Here is a 19,024-nt window from a genome sequence, read left to right on the forward strand (position 1 = left end):
GCATTTTCAACTTACAGCTATTTCCAGAAATATATGGGAGGCAGAATGCCATGTTTCTGGTATGAACAACTGGGTGGTTGAGGAAGCTATTTACCAAAGAAGAAAACAATGCCAGTGGAGGTGGTTTGGAGGGAAAGAGAATGATTTCCTTTTTAGGCATGCATAGTTTGATATTATGGACATTTCCAAGGTGGAGATGTTTAGGTATACAACTGTGTGTGTAAATGTAGAGACGTGTATGTGCATGGCAGGAAGTCTAGAGTGTATACCAACTCTAGGGAGTTGGAGGTGCCAGTGAAGGGAGGACTTCCACTTCTTCCTTTATATACTTTTGATTATTTGAATTTTTTCCAATAAGCATATTTCAATTCTGGATTAAAGAAAAGATTTGATATTTTCACATCAAAGACACTTGGGTTCAGTATAGGAGATATGGTGAGGACATGAACTAAGGCAGACATAATGAAAATATGGAGAGGTATGGGGAAAAAATTAAGTGTTACTTTTATCAAACAATGGTCTGTCAAGTAAAATATTTCAGTTAAAAAAATCAGCCTATTAGACAAATCTGTTTGTTTTGGGGTTGATAGATTGGAGCTGATGAAAATTGCCTTTTTGAGGCAGTGTAGCAAACCACATTCTACCTAGAGAATAAGAGAAGAGGATTCTACAAGTTGTGTTATCACTTGTCTTTAGTTTTATTCTCATCAGTACCATACAGAAAAATCATTCCTTATTTTAACATGATAATAATGCAAATCCTTAGTATAGATGGTATTTGTTTTTAGAATTGGGTCCTTATTGTGTAAACCATTCAACAGCTGAAAGACATACTTTTAAACAACTTTTGAGTATATTAAAAATACACTCAATATGTTTTCTTCTCCATTAATGTGGATGTTCAAAATATTGGTTTTACTGTACATTAACCTCAGAATTCTAAGGCTTAGGTTCAAAAACTGCTAATTCATAGAAGGCAATAGCTTGTAATAATGAATCATATAACTCTTCTATTCTTTGTGGTTCAGTAGATGAAAACATCTGTCTGTAGTGGACTACTTTATCTGCTGGGAAGACCACCCGAGGATCTGCCTTCAGTACAGACTCAGAGAGGAACTGCTTCACTAGTTCTTTTCCACTAGTCCGGGAGTCACCAATCATCAGTTCAAAGTGCTTCCCCACTGCATTTCGATTCATGCTCAGCACCCGATGCTGCCCATCCTGAGCAAAAGTTTTATTTAATAAGGCATACAGCATGGCTTCCATGATATGAAAATGTAACAATATAGGAAACAGAGAGGAGTTCTGAATGGGAAGTCCTGTTTTTTCCAGAACATAGAAATCTGCTTTAGGCATCTTTGAAATGATGGATGAAATCTTAAAAAAAAAAAAAAAAAGACAGTGAGCAGGAATAATTCATTAATTTTTGTGTTTGGGTCCCCTCTCTGTTCCACTTCTACTTTAAAATATTATAATTAGGTAACTTATATTGCTATTGACAATTTTGAAATAATTTAAGAAGCATTTTATGGGCAGCCGAGTTCTGGTCATAGTTCTATCAGGAACAAACTAAGCTAAGCTAAGCTGTTTAGTCTCCCTAAGTACCAGTTTCTTCATCTGAAAAATGGGCTTCATAATTTCTAAAGTCTATATCGCCTTTATGATTGAACAAGGTAAAACTATTTTATTAACCTTTTTTTTTATTTTATTTATTTATTTTTTTATCTCTTATTTGAGAATCAGTGGATATTTTATTAACCTTTAAACAATTTCTATGGTAGAGCACAGGGTGAGAATAACTAGCCAAGAATCAATCACCTCTGCAACTGACTACACATCAGATGCTTGACCGAAGCATAGTTTTCATATGTATAATCAAGACAATACTTTCTGCCCATTTCACAAGGTTTTGAAGGCTGAAATGAGACAATGTGAGAACATTTTAAAAAATAAGCTTTATAAATATACAGATGTCCTATAACATTTAGAATGATATACTTTATCATTGATTTTGTCAGTATCTGCCTTTGATACATAAGGCATTTTTTTTTTTTTTTTTTTTTTTTTTTAGACAGAGTCTCACTCTGTTGCCCAGGCTACAGTGTTGTGGCATCAGCCTAACTCAGCAACCTCAAACTCCTGGGCTCAGGTGATCCTACTGCCTCAGCCTCCCAAGTAGCTGGGACTACAGGCATGTGCCACCATGCCCGGCTAATTTTTTCTATATATGTTTAGTTAGCCAATTAATTTCTTTCTATTTTTAGTAGAGATGGGGTCTCACTCTTGCTCACACTGGTCTCGAACTCCTGACCTCTAGCAATCTGCCCACCTCAGCCTCCCAGAGTGCTAGGATTACAGGCGTGAGCCACCATGCCTGGTCCATAAGGCATTTCTTGAACTCACTGAAGAAAGATTCAATTTTTAAAAATCAAAAGTGATGAAAAACAATAGGAATGCGTGAGTAATAAGTACTCACCAATAAGAAAATCCATTCTTACTATTTTATTATACATTTCTTTTGGGACTAGAAAATTAAAGTATACAAGGAGCTCTAGCAGGTAGGAATTTAGAGGTGTAACTGCCTTACCTCTTCTAAATAGACAGATGATAAGTATGTTCTGTCCATTAATCTCCAACGGTTACTTTGCTGCCAGTCCAACACTGCCAATTTACGATCAAGGTGAGCCCAGGCAATTCTTCGAGTACCAATAACAATAGACACGATACTATTAACTGCCTAAAAGAAAAGGCTGGTTTAATTACAAGTATAAACACAATTTTCTTTTTTTTTTTTTTTTTTTAGACAGAGTCTCACTTTGTTGCCTAGGCTAGAATGAGTGCCGTGGCATCAGCCTAGCTCACAGCAACCTCAAACTCCTGGGCTCAAGCAATCCTCCTGCCTCAGCCTCCTGAGTAGCTGGGACTACAGACATGCGCCACCATGCCCGGCTGATTTTTCCTGTATATATTAGTTGGCCAATTAATTTCTTTCTATTTATAGTAGAGATGGGGTTTCGCTCTTGCTCAGCTGGTTTCGAACTCCTGACCTCGAGCAATCCGCCCCCCTCAGCCTCCCAGGTGCTAGGATTACAGGCGTGAGCCACTGCGCCTGGCCCAATTTTTTTTTTTTTTGAGACAGGATCTTACTCTGTCATCCAGACTAGAGTGCAGTGACATCATCCTAGCTCACTCCAACCTCAAACTCCCGGGTTCAAGTGTACTTCCTGCCTCAGTCTCCCGAGGAGCTGGGAACCATAGGCATGCACCACCACACCTGGCTAATTTTTTTTATTCTTTGTAGAGGTGGGGGTCTCGATATGTTGCTCAGGCTGGTCTAAAACTCTTGACCGCAAGCAATTCTCCCACCTCAGCCTGCCAAAGTGCTAGGATTATAGGTGTGAGCCACTGAGCCCAACCAAGTGTAAACATTTTATTTATTTATTTAGTCTGCAGAAAGCCCAAGGTGTAAACATTTTAACATACAAAACCTAATCTACAAACTCTAAATGCCTAGCTTGCTTATGGAATACAAATTTATTTAGTTTATCAACTGAAAATTGTTAAAAAATGCAGGAGTAATTATTAAAAGGTAACCAGCAGTGGTCAGGTTATAGACAAAGAACCTTTAATTTATTTTCAGCACCTAGCCTAAAGTAAATATTCAAGTGTAGCCATGGTCTGTGCTAGATACTGGGAAGCAAGGAACATAACTGTACGTTATAAGAAATTGCACCATAAAACAGTTACCATAGAAGCAGCAGTCAAGGAAGGCTTTTGGAGGACTAGGAGAATGACTAGGAGAGTAAACAGGAAGTTATTTCGCCCAGTTGTCTGCAAAGATGAACTGTTTGACATCTCATACTCTGCCAGTGGAATAGAGACTGAGTGGGAAAAGGGCAGAAATGTGTATAGATTTCTGTAAAGTTATTTAACTTAACTTGTTTTATCCAGAGAGCTACAGGGCGCCACCTGTAGGCACATAATTTTAAGGATCAGCATAAGATTTATGTTTCAAAAAATCACAGCTGTGTAGAAGATGGACTGAAGGGGACTAGACTAAAGGTAGGAATTTGTGTTGGATACCTATTGTGTAACATGACAAAATATTAAGAATCAACAACAATGACAGCAAGAAGGAAAAGAGATTGGCGATAGTGGGAGTTGAAGTGATATATAGGTTGAAGAAGCAGCATAGGATAACTCCAGCTTTACTCCAATGACTTAGGTGGCATCGTTCAAGATGGAGATAGGCACATCAACTCAGGAAGGTGGGGGCGGGGAATGATTTGTTTTTTAAATGTTATTATGTTTGGGTTAACTATAGGACTGCTAAGGGGAAATGTATAACACAAAATTGGATATATGGACTTAGCTCTGTGCCAAGCCTTGGCGGGGATACAGTGTAATGCTGTTACCTCATTCCTCCATGCCTCATGTGGTTATACTGATAAACTACTAGTATGTTCTACAGATACAGAGGCAGATAAGCACAATTTATAATTCTATACCCATCTCCCTTTCACTGCTAAGAACTGGATAAATACTTAAAGGCAACAAACTTGGGATGCACAGACATCTACAAAATACCTCTTTTTAACACTTTTCTTTTTTTTTTTTCTTTTTTCTTGAGACAGAGTCTCACTCTGTTGCCGTGGCATCAGCCTAGCTCACAGCAACCTCAAACTCTTGGGCTCAAGTGATCCTACTGCCTCAGGCTCCTGAGTAACTGGGACTACAGGCATGTGCCACCATGCCCAGCTAGTGTTTTTTAAAATATAATTTTAGTTGCCAATTAATTTATTTACATTTTTAGTAGAGACGGGGTCTCGCTCTTGCTCAGGCGGGTCTCGAACTCCTGAGCTCGAGCAATCCTCCTGCCTCAGCCTCCCAGACTGCTAGGATTACAGGCTTGAGCCACCACGCCAAGTCTTTAGCTCAACGACTCTCAAGCTTGAGTGTGCATAAGCATCACTGAACCAGGCTGCACACAGTATTTCCTGGGCAATAGATGTTTTTTAAAGGATTTTACTGCATGACTTTCTCTATGCAAACCAACTTCAGAACCTAGGCCCCTAAATAAGTTGCAACTCCACTATAATCTGAGTATAAACAGTAGTTTTAGCCATGAATTTGGATGAAAAGCCTCCTTGAAAAATCTGGTTGAAATATGTTCCAGATCAACCACCGCAGCAGTTCCATCTGGAGTCCATGGATGGACTTACTGGAATATGCCAGTCCTCTAAAAGTACATGTAGTATTCTGTGCATATGTGCTATAGATATCTTTTTTTTTAAGTCAGCAAGATTTTTGCTTTTTATTGACTTGTAAGTGGGCTCTGCAGTGAAGCCCCTTTGGGTTTAAGAGCATTTTTATGCTTCCTTTCTTCTTCCTGCAACTTCTCCTACTGCCTGAGCTGCCATGCCTGTACAACTCGTCTTGCAAACTTCTCCCTTTCAGTTTTTCTCCGAAGCTGACCTTTCAGTGGGGGAGCAGGGCGACCATCCGCATACAACCAGTCTGGGAGTTCTGTAAGGGGCCCATAGCCGGAGGGGTTGGCAGCCAGGCCCTGCTGGAGTCACCACTGGCTGCCCACCCAAGCCACTGCACTGCGGTGCAGCCTCCATAGTCTTCATCAGGTGTTTAACACATTAACTGCCATGTGAGGTGTATTTAATTCCTCCCAGGGCCCAGGGCCTCATAAAGCATATGTAACTCACATGTCTCTTCACCTTGGGAGCCAGGAGAACTATTTTTCAAGTTGCATATAACTCATGCACAAAAAATGATAAAAAATAATAAATTTTTCATTAAATTAGAAAGGATCATTTTGTTTCGGAATTTTTTATCCTATTTTCATAATAAAACACTGTGACACCAAGGAAAAAATGTTTTTTTTCTAGTGTGGCAGTCAATGTGTTAAAAAATATCCATATTGGGCCGGGTGTGGTGGCTCACACCTGTAATCCTAGCACTCTGGGAGGCCAAGGTGGGAGGATTGCTCGAGGTCAGGAGTTCGAAACCAGCCTGAGGGAGACCCCATCTCTACTAAAAATAGAAAGAAATTATTTGACCAAGTAAAAATATATATACAAAAAAAAAAAAATTAGCCGGGCATGGTGGCACATGCCTGTAGTCCCAGCTACTCAGGAGGCTGAGGCAGCAGGATTGCTTGAGCCCAGGAGATTGAGGTTGCTGTGAGCTAGGCTGATGCCACGGCACTCACTCTAGCCTGGGCAACAAAGTGAGACTCTGTCTCAAAAAAATATATATATCCGTATTCCCCAAAACACAGGGAACCACTGGTCCAGGAAAAAAATGATGTTATTATTGTTATGGGATAAGAGACTATCTTATCAGGCAATGTTACATGAGACATAAATTCCTCCAGAGTTTAATCTTTGACTGATGTGTCAAGTAACTGTAATATTTATTTTTTAAGATAACACTGAAAAAGAATTGCTTTTAGAATGATTTTTTTAAAGTAGAGGAGGGAACAGAAAATAGTTTTAAATCCTACTGTTAAGACTGGTACAATGTTCTAAAGTCATTCTTTGGCCCTAACCCATCTTTGCACCTTAATTTCTCATTACTGCCAACATAATCCTTAGACACACCTTGGTATCTCTGCAAGATTCCTCTTAAATAAACCTTGCAAAGACCTATTTCTCAACATCAACTTCCTACCTAGAATGCCCTCTTCTTCCAGCCAGCTTAATTTTCTCTCTCCTTTATGATCCAAATAGAGTTTTTCCAGTAACCTTCCCCAACAGTCATAGCCCACAGTTTTTTCTCCTCTCAACTACCAATTTATTATACACATCTCATTAATTTTGTATGATAGGTTATCTATTTATAGATATATATTTAGACCTACCAGCTAATCCTGAAGAACCTCATTAACTCCCAACCCAATGCCCAGAAGAGTGCTTTACAGAGTAGGGTCTCAAATATTAGACAGTATAATAGACACTAAGAAAAGGAATATACCTTAAGTCTTTCTCTTCGTATGTCTGGTTTGATGAACTTTCCCAGGAACCGGTTTTCCTGTAACTTTTTTTTCCCTCTAGTCTCTGGACAAAGTATGGAGTTACAAACTTGAACTGTAGTTTTATACTGGAACAGGGGCACATTCATTAAACTCTCCAAATTCTGAAATGGCCCAAACTTTTCTCTGTGCTCTACAATATTGGTAGACCTTCTTCCACGAAGCAATTTGAAAGCTTCAAGTTCTTTACTAGATGCTGTATTCAACACGTGTAAGATGGAAGCCTGCTGTTCTGAAGAAAAGAGCTTGTCAAGTGCATTTTGAGACTCCTTTGCATTTTCATCACAAAAAGCAACACTGGGAATAATGTTCTTAGGTGCACTGGATTTTTTCCGACAGCAGGAACTACGTAGAGCCTGGAACAGGAATGACCCCAAAGGAACTGGAAAGCATCTCCATCTCCCTGAAAGGAAAATTTAGCAAAATGTAAGTTGAGTCAGGCACAGTGGTACATACCTATAATCCCAGCACTTAGGGAGACTGAAGTGGGAGGATTACTTGAGCCCAGGAGTTTGAGGTTGCCGTGAGCTATGATGGCATCACTGCACTCCAGCCTGGGTGACAGAGTGAGACCTCCTATCTACAAAAAGTTAAAAAATTAGCCAGGCGTGGTGGTACATGTCTGTAGTCCCAGCTACTGGGGAGCTGAGGCAGGAGGATCACTTGAACCCAGGAGTTAAAGGCTGCAGTGAGTACGAACCCGCAGCTGCACTTTGGCCTAGATGACAAAGCGAGACACCGTCTCTTAAAAAAAATTCTTTTAAAATGTAAGTTGGAGTGTCCTACTTCCTTTTAGCGTTAGTTGCAGGCTTGACCATAACTATACATACAATATATACATTATATATATAACTGTAAATACATAGTTATACATATCTATAGTTGTTTTGTTTTGTTATGTTATGGTAGAGATTTCCCACGCTGGTCTGGAACTCCTGGCCTGAAGGATCTTTTCCTGTCAGGGCCTCCCAGAGTCCTAGGATTACAGGCATGAGCCAAGGTGCCCAGCCTATATATTATTTTTAAAATAGGGCTTTTGTTGTTAAGTCATGAGAGATGTCCGGTGATCTTTATGAATCGGTCCTAAGTTTTACTACCTGGGAAACTGTATTTTAAACCCAAGAAGCACATAGTTGAAATCATTTCAACTGCTTAACGGTTTTGATATTCTTTTTTTTTTTTTTTGAGACAGAGTCTCACTTTGTTGCCTAGGCTAGAGTGAGTGCTGTGGTGTCAGCCTAGCTCACAGCAACCTCAATCTCCTGGGCTCAAGCAATCCTTCTGTCTCAGCCTCCCGAGCAGCTGGGACTACAGGCATGCGCCACCATGCCTGGCTAATTTTTTGTATATATATTTTTTTAGTTGGTCAATTAATTTCTTTCTATTTTTAGTAGAGACGGGTCTCCCTCAGGCTGGTTTAGAACTCCCCACCTCAAGCAATCCGCCCACCTCGGCCTCCCAGAGTGCTAGGATTACAGACCTGAGCCACCACACCCGGCCAGTTTTTTATATTCTTAACCTTATTGGGATCTTCTTGTAACCGGTATTTCCTGTTAAGATTTATCTTCACTAGTATTTCATCTGGTGAAACCAAATAAAATCAAATTTCATACGTTTATAAGGAATGTTTTAACTAAGTGGTGGGTTTAATTAAGAGCAGTTTTATTTTATGTGCACTTTTAAAAAATGTTTTTAAATTTTATGCATTTATCTATCTACTCATTTATTTACTTTTTGAGAAAGGGTCTTGCTCTGTCACCTGGGCTGGAGTGCAGTGGCGTGATCCTAGCTCACTGTAACCTCAAACTCCTGGGCTCAAGCGATCCTCCTGTATCAGCCTCTTGAGTAGCTGCGACTACAGTTGCGCGCCACCACGCCTGGCTAATTTTTCCATTTTTAGTAGAGACAGGGGTCTTGCTCTTTTTTGTTCATGCTGTCTCCAACTCCCGATCTCAAGCGATGCTGCCACCTCGGGTTCCCAGAGTGCCAGAATTACAGGCGTGAGCCACCGCACCCGGCTGCACTTTTCAAGATATCTACCATTAGTATGTTTTTGAAAGCAGAAGAAACACCATTTTCGTTATTTCGTCAAACCAACGGAAAGTCACTCTAACATCCCTGGCCACAGGAAAATAATGCAGCCAGAAGGCGGCAAGTAGCTTTTAAAATCTGAATCCTCCGCCTGCCGCCCAGCCCGGGGAGGACCCGCCTCCAGACCTCTAGGCCAGGGAAGGACAAACGTTCCGAGGCTCGGGGACCAGAACCGCCCGTCAGCTCAGCGGAGGCTCCAAGAGAAGTACTTGGACACGGGACATGAAGAAGGAAACACTTCAGGATCTGGGGCTAATGACAGCTGGGAAATTAACCCAGTATTCCAGGCACCCTACCTCCCGCCATGAGACCAGGGACGCTCATCTTCCAAGTTAAACCTGTAGGCTCCCACGGCCCATCCTCCTCCATTAACTTCCGGTTTCTGCGTGCTTCACCCAAAAGCGCCCGCCCTGGACGCCACGAAAAGGTTCCGGTCCAAGCGGCGTTGGAGTGTCTGGCCTAAGCGTGGCGGGCTGAGCAGTGGGTTGGTAGCGGCTTGGCTGCGGGCTTGCGGGGGCGCCGGCGGAGGCCTTGTGCTGGTCGCCAGCCCGTGGCTGTCCCGCAGACTCACTCCACTGTACCAGGGAAACGTTCTCGCCAGCACCGGACTCTGATAGTGGCTGGGCCGAATCTCTAGGAAGGAAACACCTCGGCTAGTTCGTTAGCTCCTTGTTTCGTGGAGATTCCTTGAGTTTATTCTAATTATGTGTTTAGTTACGGTGTTTCCCCGAAAATAAGACCTACCTTTAAAATAAACCCTAGCAGGATTTCTAAGCATTTGCACAATATAAGCCCTACCCGGAAAATAAGACCTAGTGATGGGCGTGGCTACGCAGCCTACCTGCACAACCATTGCATTTCCTCGCAGCAGAGCGGTTAAGAAGACTAGCAGCCCTTCTCATCTGCCCTATGAGAGCTCTATTGCTCCACGTGAGAGATTGAGGCCAATGGCCCTAAAGAAAATAGAGTCGCAAGAAATTCAGGCTGGAATTCTGCGTTTGGAGAGTTATGATGATGTTCCTGAAGAAGATGAGTCAACTATATTTGAATAAATGTAGATTATTGTACCGTACTTAAAAAAATTAATACATCCTCTGGTAATAAGCCCAAGGGTGTCTTCTTGAGGAAAAATAAATATAAGACCCTGTCTTATTTTTGGGGAAACACGCTAGTTAGTTGAGAGGCGAGGTCTTGCTCTTGCTCAGGCTGATCTTGAACTGCTGAGCTCAAGCTATCCTCCTGCCTCAGCCTCCCAGAGTGCTAGGACTACCAGTGTGAGCTACCGGCCATCCTTGGGTTTATTCTAGACACACAGATTGAGGAGCTCCTATTAGCCCCATCCTGGGGCATGAGGAGCAGTGTCTGGCGAGGGAGTGTAAACAGTACAAGTAACCATGTCACCGGGTAGAAAGGAATGACAGCGAGAGATCCGTGGTGTTTTCAGGAGCTCTGCAGGGAAATAGGGTAGGCAAGGGGTTAGGGAAGGGTGAGGGAGGAGGAGATGGCTTTGGCACTGGGAGTAGTATTCCATTGGGAAGGGATGGAGGGAGATAGTCTGGTGTCAAATTTAGTTGGTCCTTGAATGTAGAGTGGAGCAGTTGAATAACTCCACCAGGTATCCTGAAGTCCCTGAGATTTTTAATTTGTGGAGTCAGCCTTGACTCAGGTGTGTTTCTGGAAAATTGGCCCTATACCGTATATGGGCTGGATTGGAGGTGAAGAGCCGGGAAGCAAGGAAAGGAGTCTAGAAGGTAGTGTATCCTCTCATGACAATGACAACCGCAAGGAACTGAACCTGGGAGATGTGAGGAGAGCAGAAAGAAAAGGATTCTTTTTGGAATACAGAGAGATGTTAGCCAGTTGTGTGAAAAACAGGGAATTCAAGAGGGAGAGAAAGATGATGGGTGGTTTATGTTTTTTATGAAGTAGCAGTGATTGATTGTTCGTGCTGATGTTGTCTAGAAGGCTGTGGAGTTGTGGGAAATCGTTAAGAAAAATTATTCATAGGAATTCTAGTAATCTTGGCAGTGTCTGGTTAATTTAGGAATCTAGCAAGAAATGAAGATCAACTTTTTCTGCAAAACCCTCCAAGTCAGGAGGAAATAAATTCCTCTTAATTCCAGGGCTTATTTAATTTAATGAGGTGTTATGGCTGCGTTGCATCCCTCAGAAAAGATATGTTGAAGTCCTAACCCCCAGTACCTCAGGATGTGATGTTAGTTGGAAATAAGGTCATTGGGTCATTGTAGGTGTATTGAGTTAAAATGAAGTCACACTGGACTGTGGCATGGGTTCATCCAATATGACTGGTGTTCTTATGAGAAGATGGATGTGTGAATGCATTGTGAAGATGGAGGCAGAGATTGGAGTGATGATTCCACAAGCCAACAAAGGCCAAGGGCTGCCAGCAGTCACCAGAAGCTAGGAGAGAGGCATGGACCAGATTCCCCTCAGAGCCCTTTGAAGGAACCAACCCTGATGACAGACACCATGATTTGGGACTTCTAGCCTCCTGAACTGTGAGAGTAACTTTTTGTTGTTTTAAGCCCCCTAACTTGTAGTAATTTGTTACGACAGCCATAGGAAACTAACACATGAGGCCATAGCGCATCCTGATGATGCTCTCGGAGATGGTGTGGTTTGCTGGCAAGACACAGTTCATCGCTTACTAGCTGCATGACCATAGGCAGCTTCTCATTCTCTCTGAACCTCAGCTTCCTCATTTGTAAAACAGAAATAATGGTACTCGCCTAACAGGGCTGCTTGGAGGATGAACAAGAAACTGAATGCAGAGAACCCAGCACAAAATAAGGGTTCAAAAAATGTTGGTTTTTTCATCTTCTACAGCTATCTAAAAAAAAAAAAAAAAAAAAAAAAAAAATGTTGGTTTCCCCATTAAAGAATCACTTCCTCTTGAGAACTAATAATTAATGAGCTATAGGGGAAACACCCTCATTCCTGAGAGCATTCATTCAGGATTATACTTTGACCAGAGGCTGAAAGTGGTAGGGAAAGAGACAACCATTGTGCACAATTTACTGTAAACCAGAATCAGTGCATTCAAAATGAAAGTTGTCATCTTCTTCCAGAAATGAGCTTCTTCTCGCTTCCCCATTTTTGTCATCCAGACGCAGATGTCCCTGGCTCCTCCTACTCCTTTCATCATTATGTCTAGCCTGTCATCTAATTTCCATATTTTTAAAGCTTTTTTAGGCCAAGGATAATGGCTCATACTTATAATCCCAGCACTTTTGGAGGCTGAGGTAGAAGGATCGCTTGAAGCCAGGAGTTCGAGACCAGCCTGGGCAACATAGCAAGACCCTGACACTACAAAAAATAAAAAAAATTAGCCAGGAGTGGTGAAGTATACCAGTAGTCCCAGCTACTTGGGAGGCTGAGGCAGGACGATCGCTTAAGCACAAGAGTTTGAGATGGCAGTGAGCTATGATGATGCCACTGCATTCTAGCCTGGACAACAGAGCGAGACTCTGTCTCAAAAAATAAAATAAAAAATAAATAAAACTTTTTTGACTGTGACCCAGGACATATAAATATATGTGTGAAATAAAAGCTTCATTAAAAAAACAACAACAGGCCGGGCGCGGTGGCTCATGCCTGTAATCCTAGCACTCTGGGAGGCCGAGGCGGGCGGATTGCTCAAAGGTCAGGAGTTCAAAACCAGCCTGAGCGAGACCCCGTCTCTACCATAAAAAAATAGAAAGAAATTAATTGGCCAACTAATATATATAATATAAAAAAAATCAGCCGGGCACGGTGGCGCATGCCTGTAGTCCCAGCTACTCGGGAGGCTGAGGCAGGAGGATCGCTTGAGCCCAGGAGTTTGAGGTTGCTATGAGCTAGGCTGACGCCACGGCACTCACTCTAGCCTAGGCAAGAAAGGGAGACTCTGTCTCAAAAAAAAAAAAAAAAAAAAACAACAACAACAACATGCTGCATTTTTACATGTGATACACCCTGATAGTTTCTATTTCCTTCTTTAAAAATAAAAAATAAAAACGGATCTGTTTTTAAACCTGCAAGACATTAGTGGAGATATCCAGTAGATAGATAGGGAAGTCTGAAGCTAGGCAAGAGGGCAGAGCTGGGGCATAGGTAGAGGCAGTGTGGATAGATGGTCCTTTACCCATGAGAGAAGATAGGATGAGCCAGGGAGGGGTCGTGTGAGAAAAGCACAGAGAGGCAAGGACGGAACTCCTTGGGAACACCAACATTACAGTGGGTAGAGGGTTCAGATTCCCAGAAAGATCGAGAAGCAATTTTCAGAGAGATGTAAAAGGCAACAGGATAAAACCAAGTTAAAATAACTAAGGACATAAAAGATTTTAAGGAGGAAAGTTTTTTTTTTTTTTTTTTAAAGCTGGGTTAGTTGGAGCCATTAAATTGATATTAATTTCACATCTTTGTGGCAGCTTGTAATTTAAAACACACAAAATTCCATCAGCCTGACCTGCCAAATGTCTTTTTCACTTCTCCCTCACTATGGCCATCCTAATCAGAGACTTGTCTCAAACCTGGGCTCCTGCAATACCCACCCTCTCCCACCCAGACACCTGATTTCCCAGCTTTCTATAAGCCTCACCCCATCCACACACACCCTACCTGTCCGGGCCGGCAGTCCCAGTGCTCCAGCTCCTGCCCCATGGCGGGGCCTCACCTAAACCTTCCAGCTCTCTCTCTGCTCACCACCAGGCACCCACTGTGGCACTCCACACCTACAGTGCTGCCTCTCCTCCTTCCTAATAGGTCCCTGGTTGGGGGCAGGTGGACATGTCCTCAGGGAAGGTAAACCAGTTATGGTAGTCCCATTTCCCAGTGCTGACAATTAAGAGAGGGTATGAATCTGTTTGGGGCATATCAGGGAAACGTTTTATGACCTGATAAAGAATGGGAGAGAGATATGGAAAGAGAAATGGCGACCTCCCATTTCTACCTGTGGCTCTCTTTGCAGGAGGAAGAGCTGAGAGGAGCAGCCATCTGTCCGTGGACAGACAGTGCTGACATGGGCATGAAGAGCAGAAAGGGATAGCATCGGGGACTTGATGACATCATTCAGCTGCTGGGCCAACCTTATTGTTTAAGCCTCATTTAGCTCAGTGTTCTATTATTTGGAATTGATAACTTGCTGATTAATACACCCACTCAGGAGCCGAACTGGGTGGCTTGAAGTTACACACACACATTTCATGCTGTCTCACCTCTGCACCTTTGCATCTGCAGGTCCTTTTCCCTGGGATGCTCTTTCATGGAAATAATCTAAATTCTGCTCACCTTTTAAGGGCCAACAGGAATGCCCCTTGCCTCCCTGTCTTGCAAGCCAGAAGTATCCTCGCTCTGTCTCTCAAAGATTTGATCCATATCTCCTTCATAGTACATACTGTCTTGAACTGTAGGGTTTTTATTTTGGTTTTTGTGTGTGTGTGTGTTTTGACCACATGTCTTTGTCCCCTTATTTGACTCTATGCATATTCCCAAGGCGATCTGGAAACTGCTGACTGGAATGTGTCAAAATCCATTCCTGATGCCTCAACATCCCTCTGGAAACAGAGGAGCTCAATGGCTAAGCTCAGACTCTGGAATCTGTCACTCCTGTGTTTCAGCCCTGGATTCCAATCCTATTGTGCCAATAGTGTGAACTGGGGCAAGTGATGTCACCTTTCTGAGCATCTTCAGATCCTAATTTTAAAACTCTGGTTCCGGCCGGGCGCGGTGGCTCACGCCTGTAATCCTAGCTCTTGGGAGGCCGAGGCGGGCGGATTGCTCAAGGTCAGGAGTTCAAAACCAGCCTGAGCAAGAGCGAGACCCCGTCTCTACTATAAATAGAAAGAAATTAATTGGCCAACTGATATATATATATAAAAATTAGCCGGGCATAGTGGCTTATGCCTGTAGTCCCAGCTACTCGGGAGGCTGAGGCAGAAGGATCGCTCGAGCCCAGGAGTTTGAGGTTGCTGTGAGCTAGGCTGACGCCACGGCACTCACTCTAGCCTGGGCAACAAAGCGAGACTCTGTTTCAAAAAAAAAAACAACTCTGGTTCCATAAGTGAGCACCCCAGCAGAAGAGGGATACCGACTGTAATTATATCCCCTACGATATCCAGCACATTGCCTGGCACTTTTGGAGATTCATTAGCATTTGTTGAAGAAATAAATGAAAATCACATATGTGACAAATTCAAAAGGTTAATTTTATTTGGGAAAAACATTAAAAATTAATGTTCCAGGCCGGGCGCTGTGGCTCACGCCTGTAATCCTAGCTCTTGGGAGGCCGAGGCGGGCGGATTGCTCAAGGTCAGGAGTTCAAAACCAGCCTGAGCAAGAGCGAGACCCCGTCTCTACTATAAACAGAAAGAAATTAATTGGCCAACTGATATATATATATAAAAAATTAGCCGGGCATGGTGGCTCATGCCTGTAGTCCCAGCTACTCGGGAGGCTGAGGCAGAAGGATCACTCGAGCCCAGGAGATTGAGGTTGCTGTGAGCCAGGCTGACGCCACGGCACTCACTCTAGCCTGGGCAACAAAGTGAGACTCTGTCTCAAAAAAAAAAAAAAAAAAAAAAAATTAATGTTCCATAACTTCAGGACCTTGAGGTAGGCAGACATTTTTTAAACAGGACTAAAAAGCATTAACCATAAAGAAAAAAATAGAAATATTGGACCTCTTTAAAGCTAAGAATGTTCATTAAAAGATACCATTGAGAAAGTGGAAAAGCAAGCTACAGAGTAAAGGAAGATATTTGCAATACATATAACTAACAAAAAACTTATATCCAGGAAATACTTTTGAAATTTCTACAAATCTATAAGAAAAAGTCATGGAACTCAATTGAAAAATGGGCAAATACTTGAATAGGTACTTCACCTAAATAAGATATTCAAATAACCAATAACAGATGAAATGTGTTCAGCTTTATTAGTCATCAGGGAAATGCAAATTAAAACCACATTGTGGCCGATTGTGGTGGCTCATCCCTGTAATCCCAGCACTTTGGGAGGCTGAGGCAGGAAGATTGCTTGAGGCCAGGAATTAAAGAACAGCCTGGGCAAGCAGAAAACCTGCTTCTACAAAAAATAGAAAAATTAGCTGGGGGTGGTGGCGCATGCCTGTAGTGCCAGCTACTCAGGAGGCTGAGGTGGGAGGATCGCTCGAGCTGGGGAGTTGGAGGCTACAGTGAGCTCTGATCAGGCCACTGCACTCCAGCAGGCCACAGAGCAAGACCCTGTCTCTAAAAAAAAAGAAAACCGCATTGTGATACCACTGCACACCCATGAGAACAGCTAAAACGAAAAAGACATACAATACCGATATATCAATAGATCAGAGTGTTAAGGATGTATAACAACTGGAAATCTTATACTTGCTGATGGGAAGGTGGGTTGGTAGAATCACTTTTTCTTTTTTTTTGAGAGAGAGTCTCACTCTGTTGCCTGGGCTAGAGTGCTGTGGCGTCAGCCTAGCTCACAGCAACCTCAAACTCCTAGGCTCAAGCGATCCTCCTGCCTCAACCTCCCGAGTAGCTGGGACTACAGGCATGCACCACCATGCCCGGCTAATTTTTCTATATATTTTAGTGGGCCAATTAATTTCTTTCTATTTTTAGTAGAGAGGGGGGTCTCGCTCTTGCTCAGGCTGGTTTCGAACTCCTGACCTTGATCTATCCGCCCACCTCGGCCTCCCAGAGCGCTAAGATTATAGGCGTGAGCCGCCGCGCCTGGCCCACTTTGGAAAAGTGTTTGGCAATACCTACTAAAGCTGAGGGTGTGTATATCTTATGGCCCAGCAATCTGACCCCTGAGTGTATATACATCAGAATGCAAACATATGTGCACTAAAAGACATGTAACAGATTGAATTACACATATGAAATTGCCAATATTTGATAGTTGATTTACAAAAATGGCAATTTCACGTGGCAAATCTAATTATGAGAATGTTCATAGCAGTACTATTCGTATTATCCAAAACCTGGAATATTTCAATGTCAGATTATTAGGTATATATGAATACACTTCAACTATACCCAACAACATGGATAAGTCTCACAAACACAGTATTTTTTTTATTTTATTTTATTTTTCTATATAAACTCTACTCGTGTGGAAACAAACACAGTATTGAGTGAAAGAAGCCACACAGTTATATATAAAGTACAAAAACAAACTAAATTAATCTATGGTGATAAAAATCAGATTACACACCTGTAATCGTAGCACTCTGGGAAGCCGAGGCAGGAAGATCGCTTAAGCTTAGGAGTTCAAGACCAGCCTAAGCAAGAGCAAGACCCCATCTCTACTAACAAAATAGAAAAATTAGCGGGTGGTCTTGGTACATGCCTGTAGTCCCAGCTACTCAGGAGGCTGAGGCAGGAGAATTGCTTGAGCCCAGGGGTTTGAGGTTGAAGTGAGCTATCGTGATGCCACTGCACTCCCCCCAGGCAACAGAGTGAGACTCCATCACAAAGACCAAAAACAAACAAACAAACAAACAAACAAACAAACAAACAGGACCGTGAGCGGTGGCTCACGCCTGTAATCCTAGCACTCTGGGAAGTCAAGGCGGGCAGATTGCTCGAGGTCAGGAGTTCAAAACCAGCCTGAGCAAGAGCGAGACCCTGTCTCTACTATAAATAGAAAGAAATTAATTGGCCAACTAATATATATAGAAAAAACTAGCCAGGCATGGTGGCACATGCCTGTATCCCAGCTACTCAGGAGGCTGAGGCAGAAGGATCACTTGAGCCCAGGAGTTTGAGGTTGCTGTGAGCTAGGCTGATGCCACGGCACTCACTCTAGCCTGGGCAACAAAGCAAGACTCTGTCTCAAAAAAACAAAAACAGAGTAACCCCCACCCTTAGAAGGTTGTTGTGGAAATAAAATTATATAGATAATTGGTAAAACAGAGAATGTTATACAATGACAGATGTTATTAATTGAACAACTGATTATATATTAATAGACTAAAGTGGGCTGTTATTGTCTAAGAAACTACCTGGAGAAGAAAATACCCAGATAGTTGATAAGACAACTCCTAGGTGATTGATTTAGGTATAACTAAGGGAAAGAGATGTTTTGAATTTGTGAACCCAGTTTTAAAACTAGTTCCACAGAAGAGCTTCCCAGTGTTTGAATCAAATTTCCAACAGGTGTCACTCTAATCCCTTCCATTACAGTTGTGACTAAAGCTCTGTGCCTCACTTCTCACTCAGAGTTCCAGGTAACAATATAAACTGTGAACAATCCAGTGGCTATTCAGAATTTAGTTTTTTGGCTGGGCGCAGTGGCTCACGCCTGTAATCCTAGCAGTCTGGGAGGCTGAGGCGGGCAGATCGCTCAAGGTCAGGAGTTCGAAACCAGCATGAGAAGAGTGAGACTCCGTCTCTACTAAAAATAGAAAGAAATTAATTGGGCCGGGCGTGGTGGCTCACGCCTGTAATCCTAGCTCTTGGGAGGCCGAGGCGGGCGGATTGCTCAAGGTCAGGAGTTCGAAACCAGCCTGAGCGAGACCCCGTCTCTACCAAAAATAGAAATAAATTAATTGACCAACTAAAAATATATATACAAAAAATTAGCCGGGCATGGTGGCACATGCCTGTAGTCCCAGCTACTCGGGAGGCTGAGGCAGTAGGATCGCTGAGCCCCGGAGATTGAGGTTGCTGTGAGCCAGGCTGACGCCACGGCTCTCACTCTAGCCTGGGCAACAAAGTGAGACTCTGTCTCAAAAAAAATAAATAAATAAAAAAAATAAAAAAATAAAAATAAAAAAAATAAAAATAAATAAAAAATAAATAAAAAAAAAAGAAAGAAATTAATTGGCCAGCTAAAAATATATAGAAAAAATTAACTGGGCATGGTGTCACATGCCTGTAG

General features: G+C 42.5%; 1 protein-coding gene and 1 pseudogene across 1 annotated transcript; both read right to left on the bottom strand.

Moving 5' to 3' along the window:
* Positions 1-674: 674 nt before the first annotated feature.
* Positions 675-9,540, bottom strand: TEFM (transcription elongation factor, mitochondrial). Its single transcript, XM_012738268.3, has 4 exons — positions 9,433-9,540; positions 6,988-7,448; positions 2,588-2,737; positions 675-1,377 (listed from the first exon to the last, which is right to left on the bottom strand). The coding sequence occupies exons 1-4, from the start codon at positions 9,503-9,505 to the stop codon at positions 940-942; spliced, it is 1,122 nt and encodes a 373-aa protein (XP_012593722.2). The 5' UTR covers positions 9,506-9,540; the 3' UTR covers positions 675-939.
* On the bottom strand, positions 2,746-5,575 carry LOC105857656 (large ribosomal subunit protein mL52 pseudogene; annotated as a pseudogene).
* Positions 9,541-19,024: the final 9,484 nt, after the last annotated feature.

This window comes from Microcebus murinus, chromosome 18 (assembly GCF_040939455.1).
Source record: "Microcebus murinus isolate Inina chromosome 18, M.murinus_Inina_mat1.0, whole genome shotgun sequence".
Classification (NCBI taxonomy): domain Eukaryota; kingdom Metazoa; phylum Chordata; class Mammalia; order Primates; family Cheirogaleidae; genus Microcebus; species Microcebus murinus.

Bases quoted from the DNA above. Each gene is read 5' to 3' on its own strand.
- TEFM (XM_012738268.3), bottom strand. From the start codon at position 9,505: ATGGAGGAGGATGGGCCGTGGGAGCCTACAGGTTTAACTTGGAAGATG. The intron at 7,449-9,432 runs GTAGGGTGCCTG...TTTTCCTTTCAG, and splicing joins CCCTGGTCTCATGGCGGGAG to GGAGATGGAGATGCTTTCCA. The intron at 1,378-2,587 runs GTAAGGCAGTTA...TTTTTTTTTAAG, and splicing joins CATCTGTCTATTTAGAAGAG to ATTTCATCCATCATTTCAAA.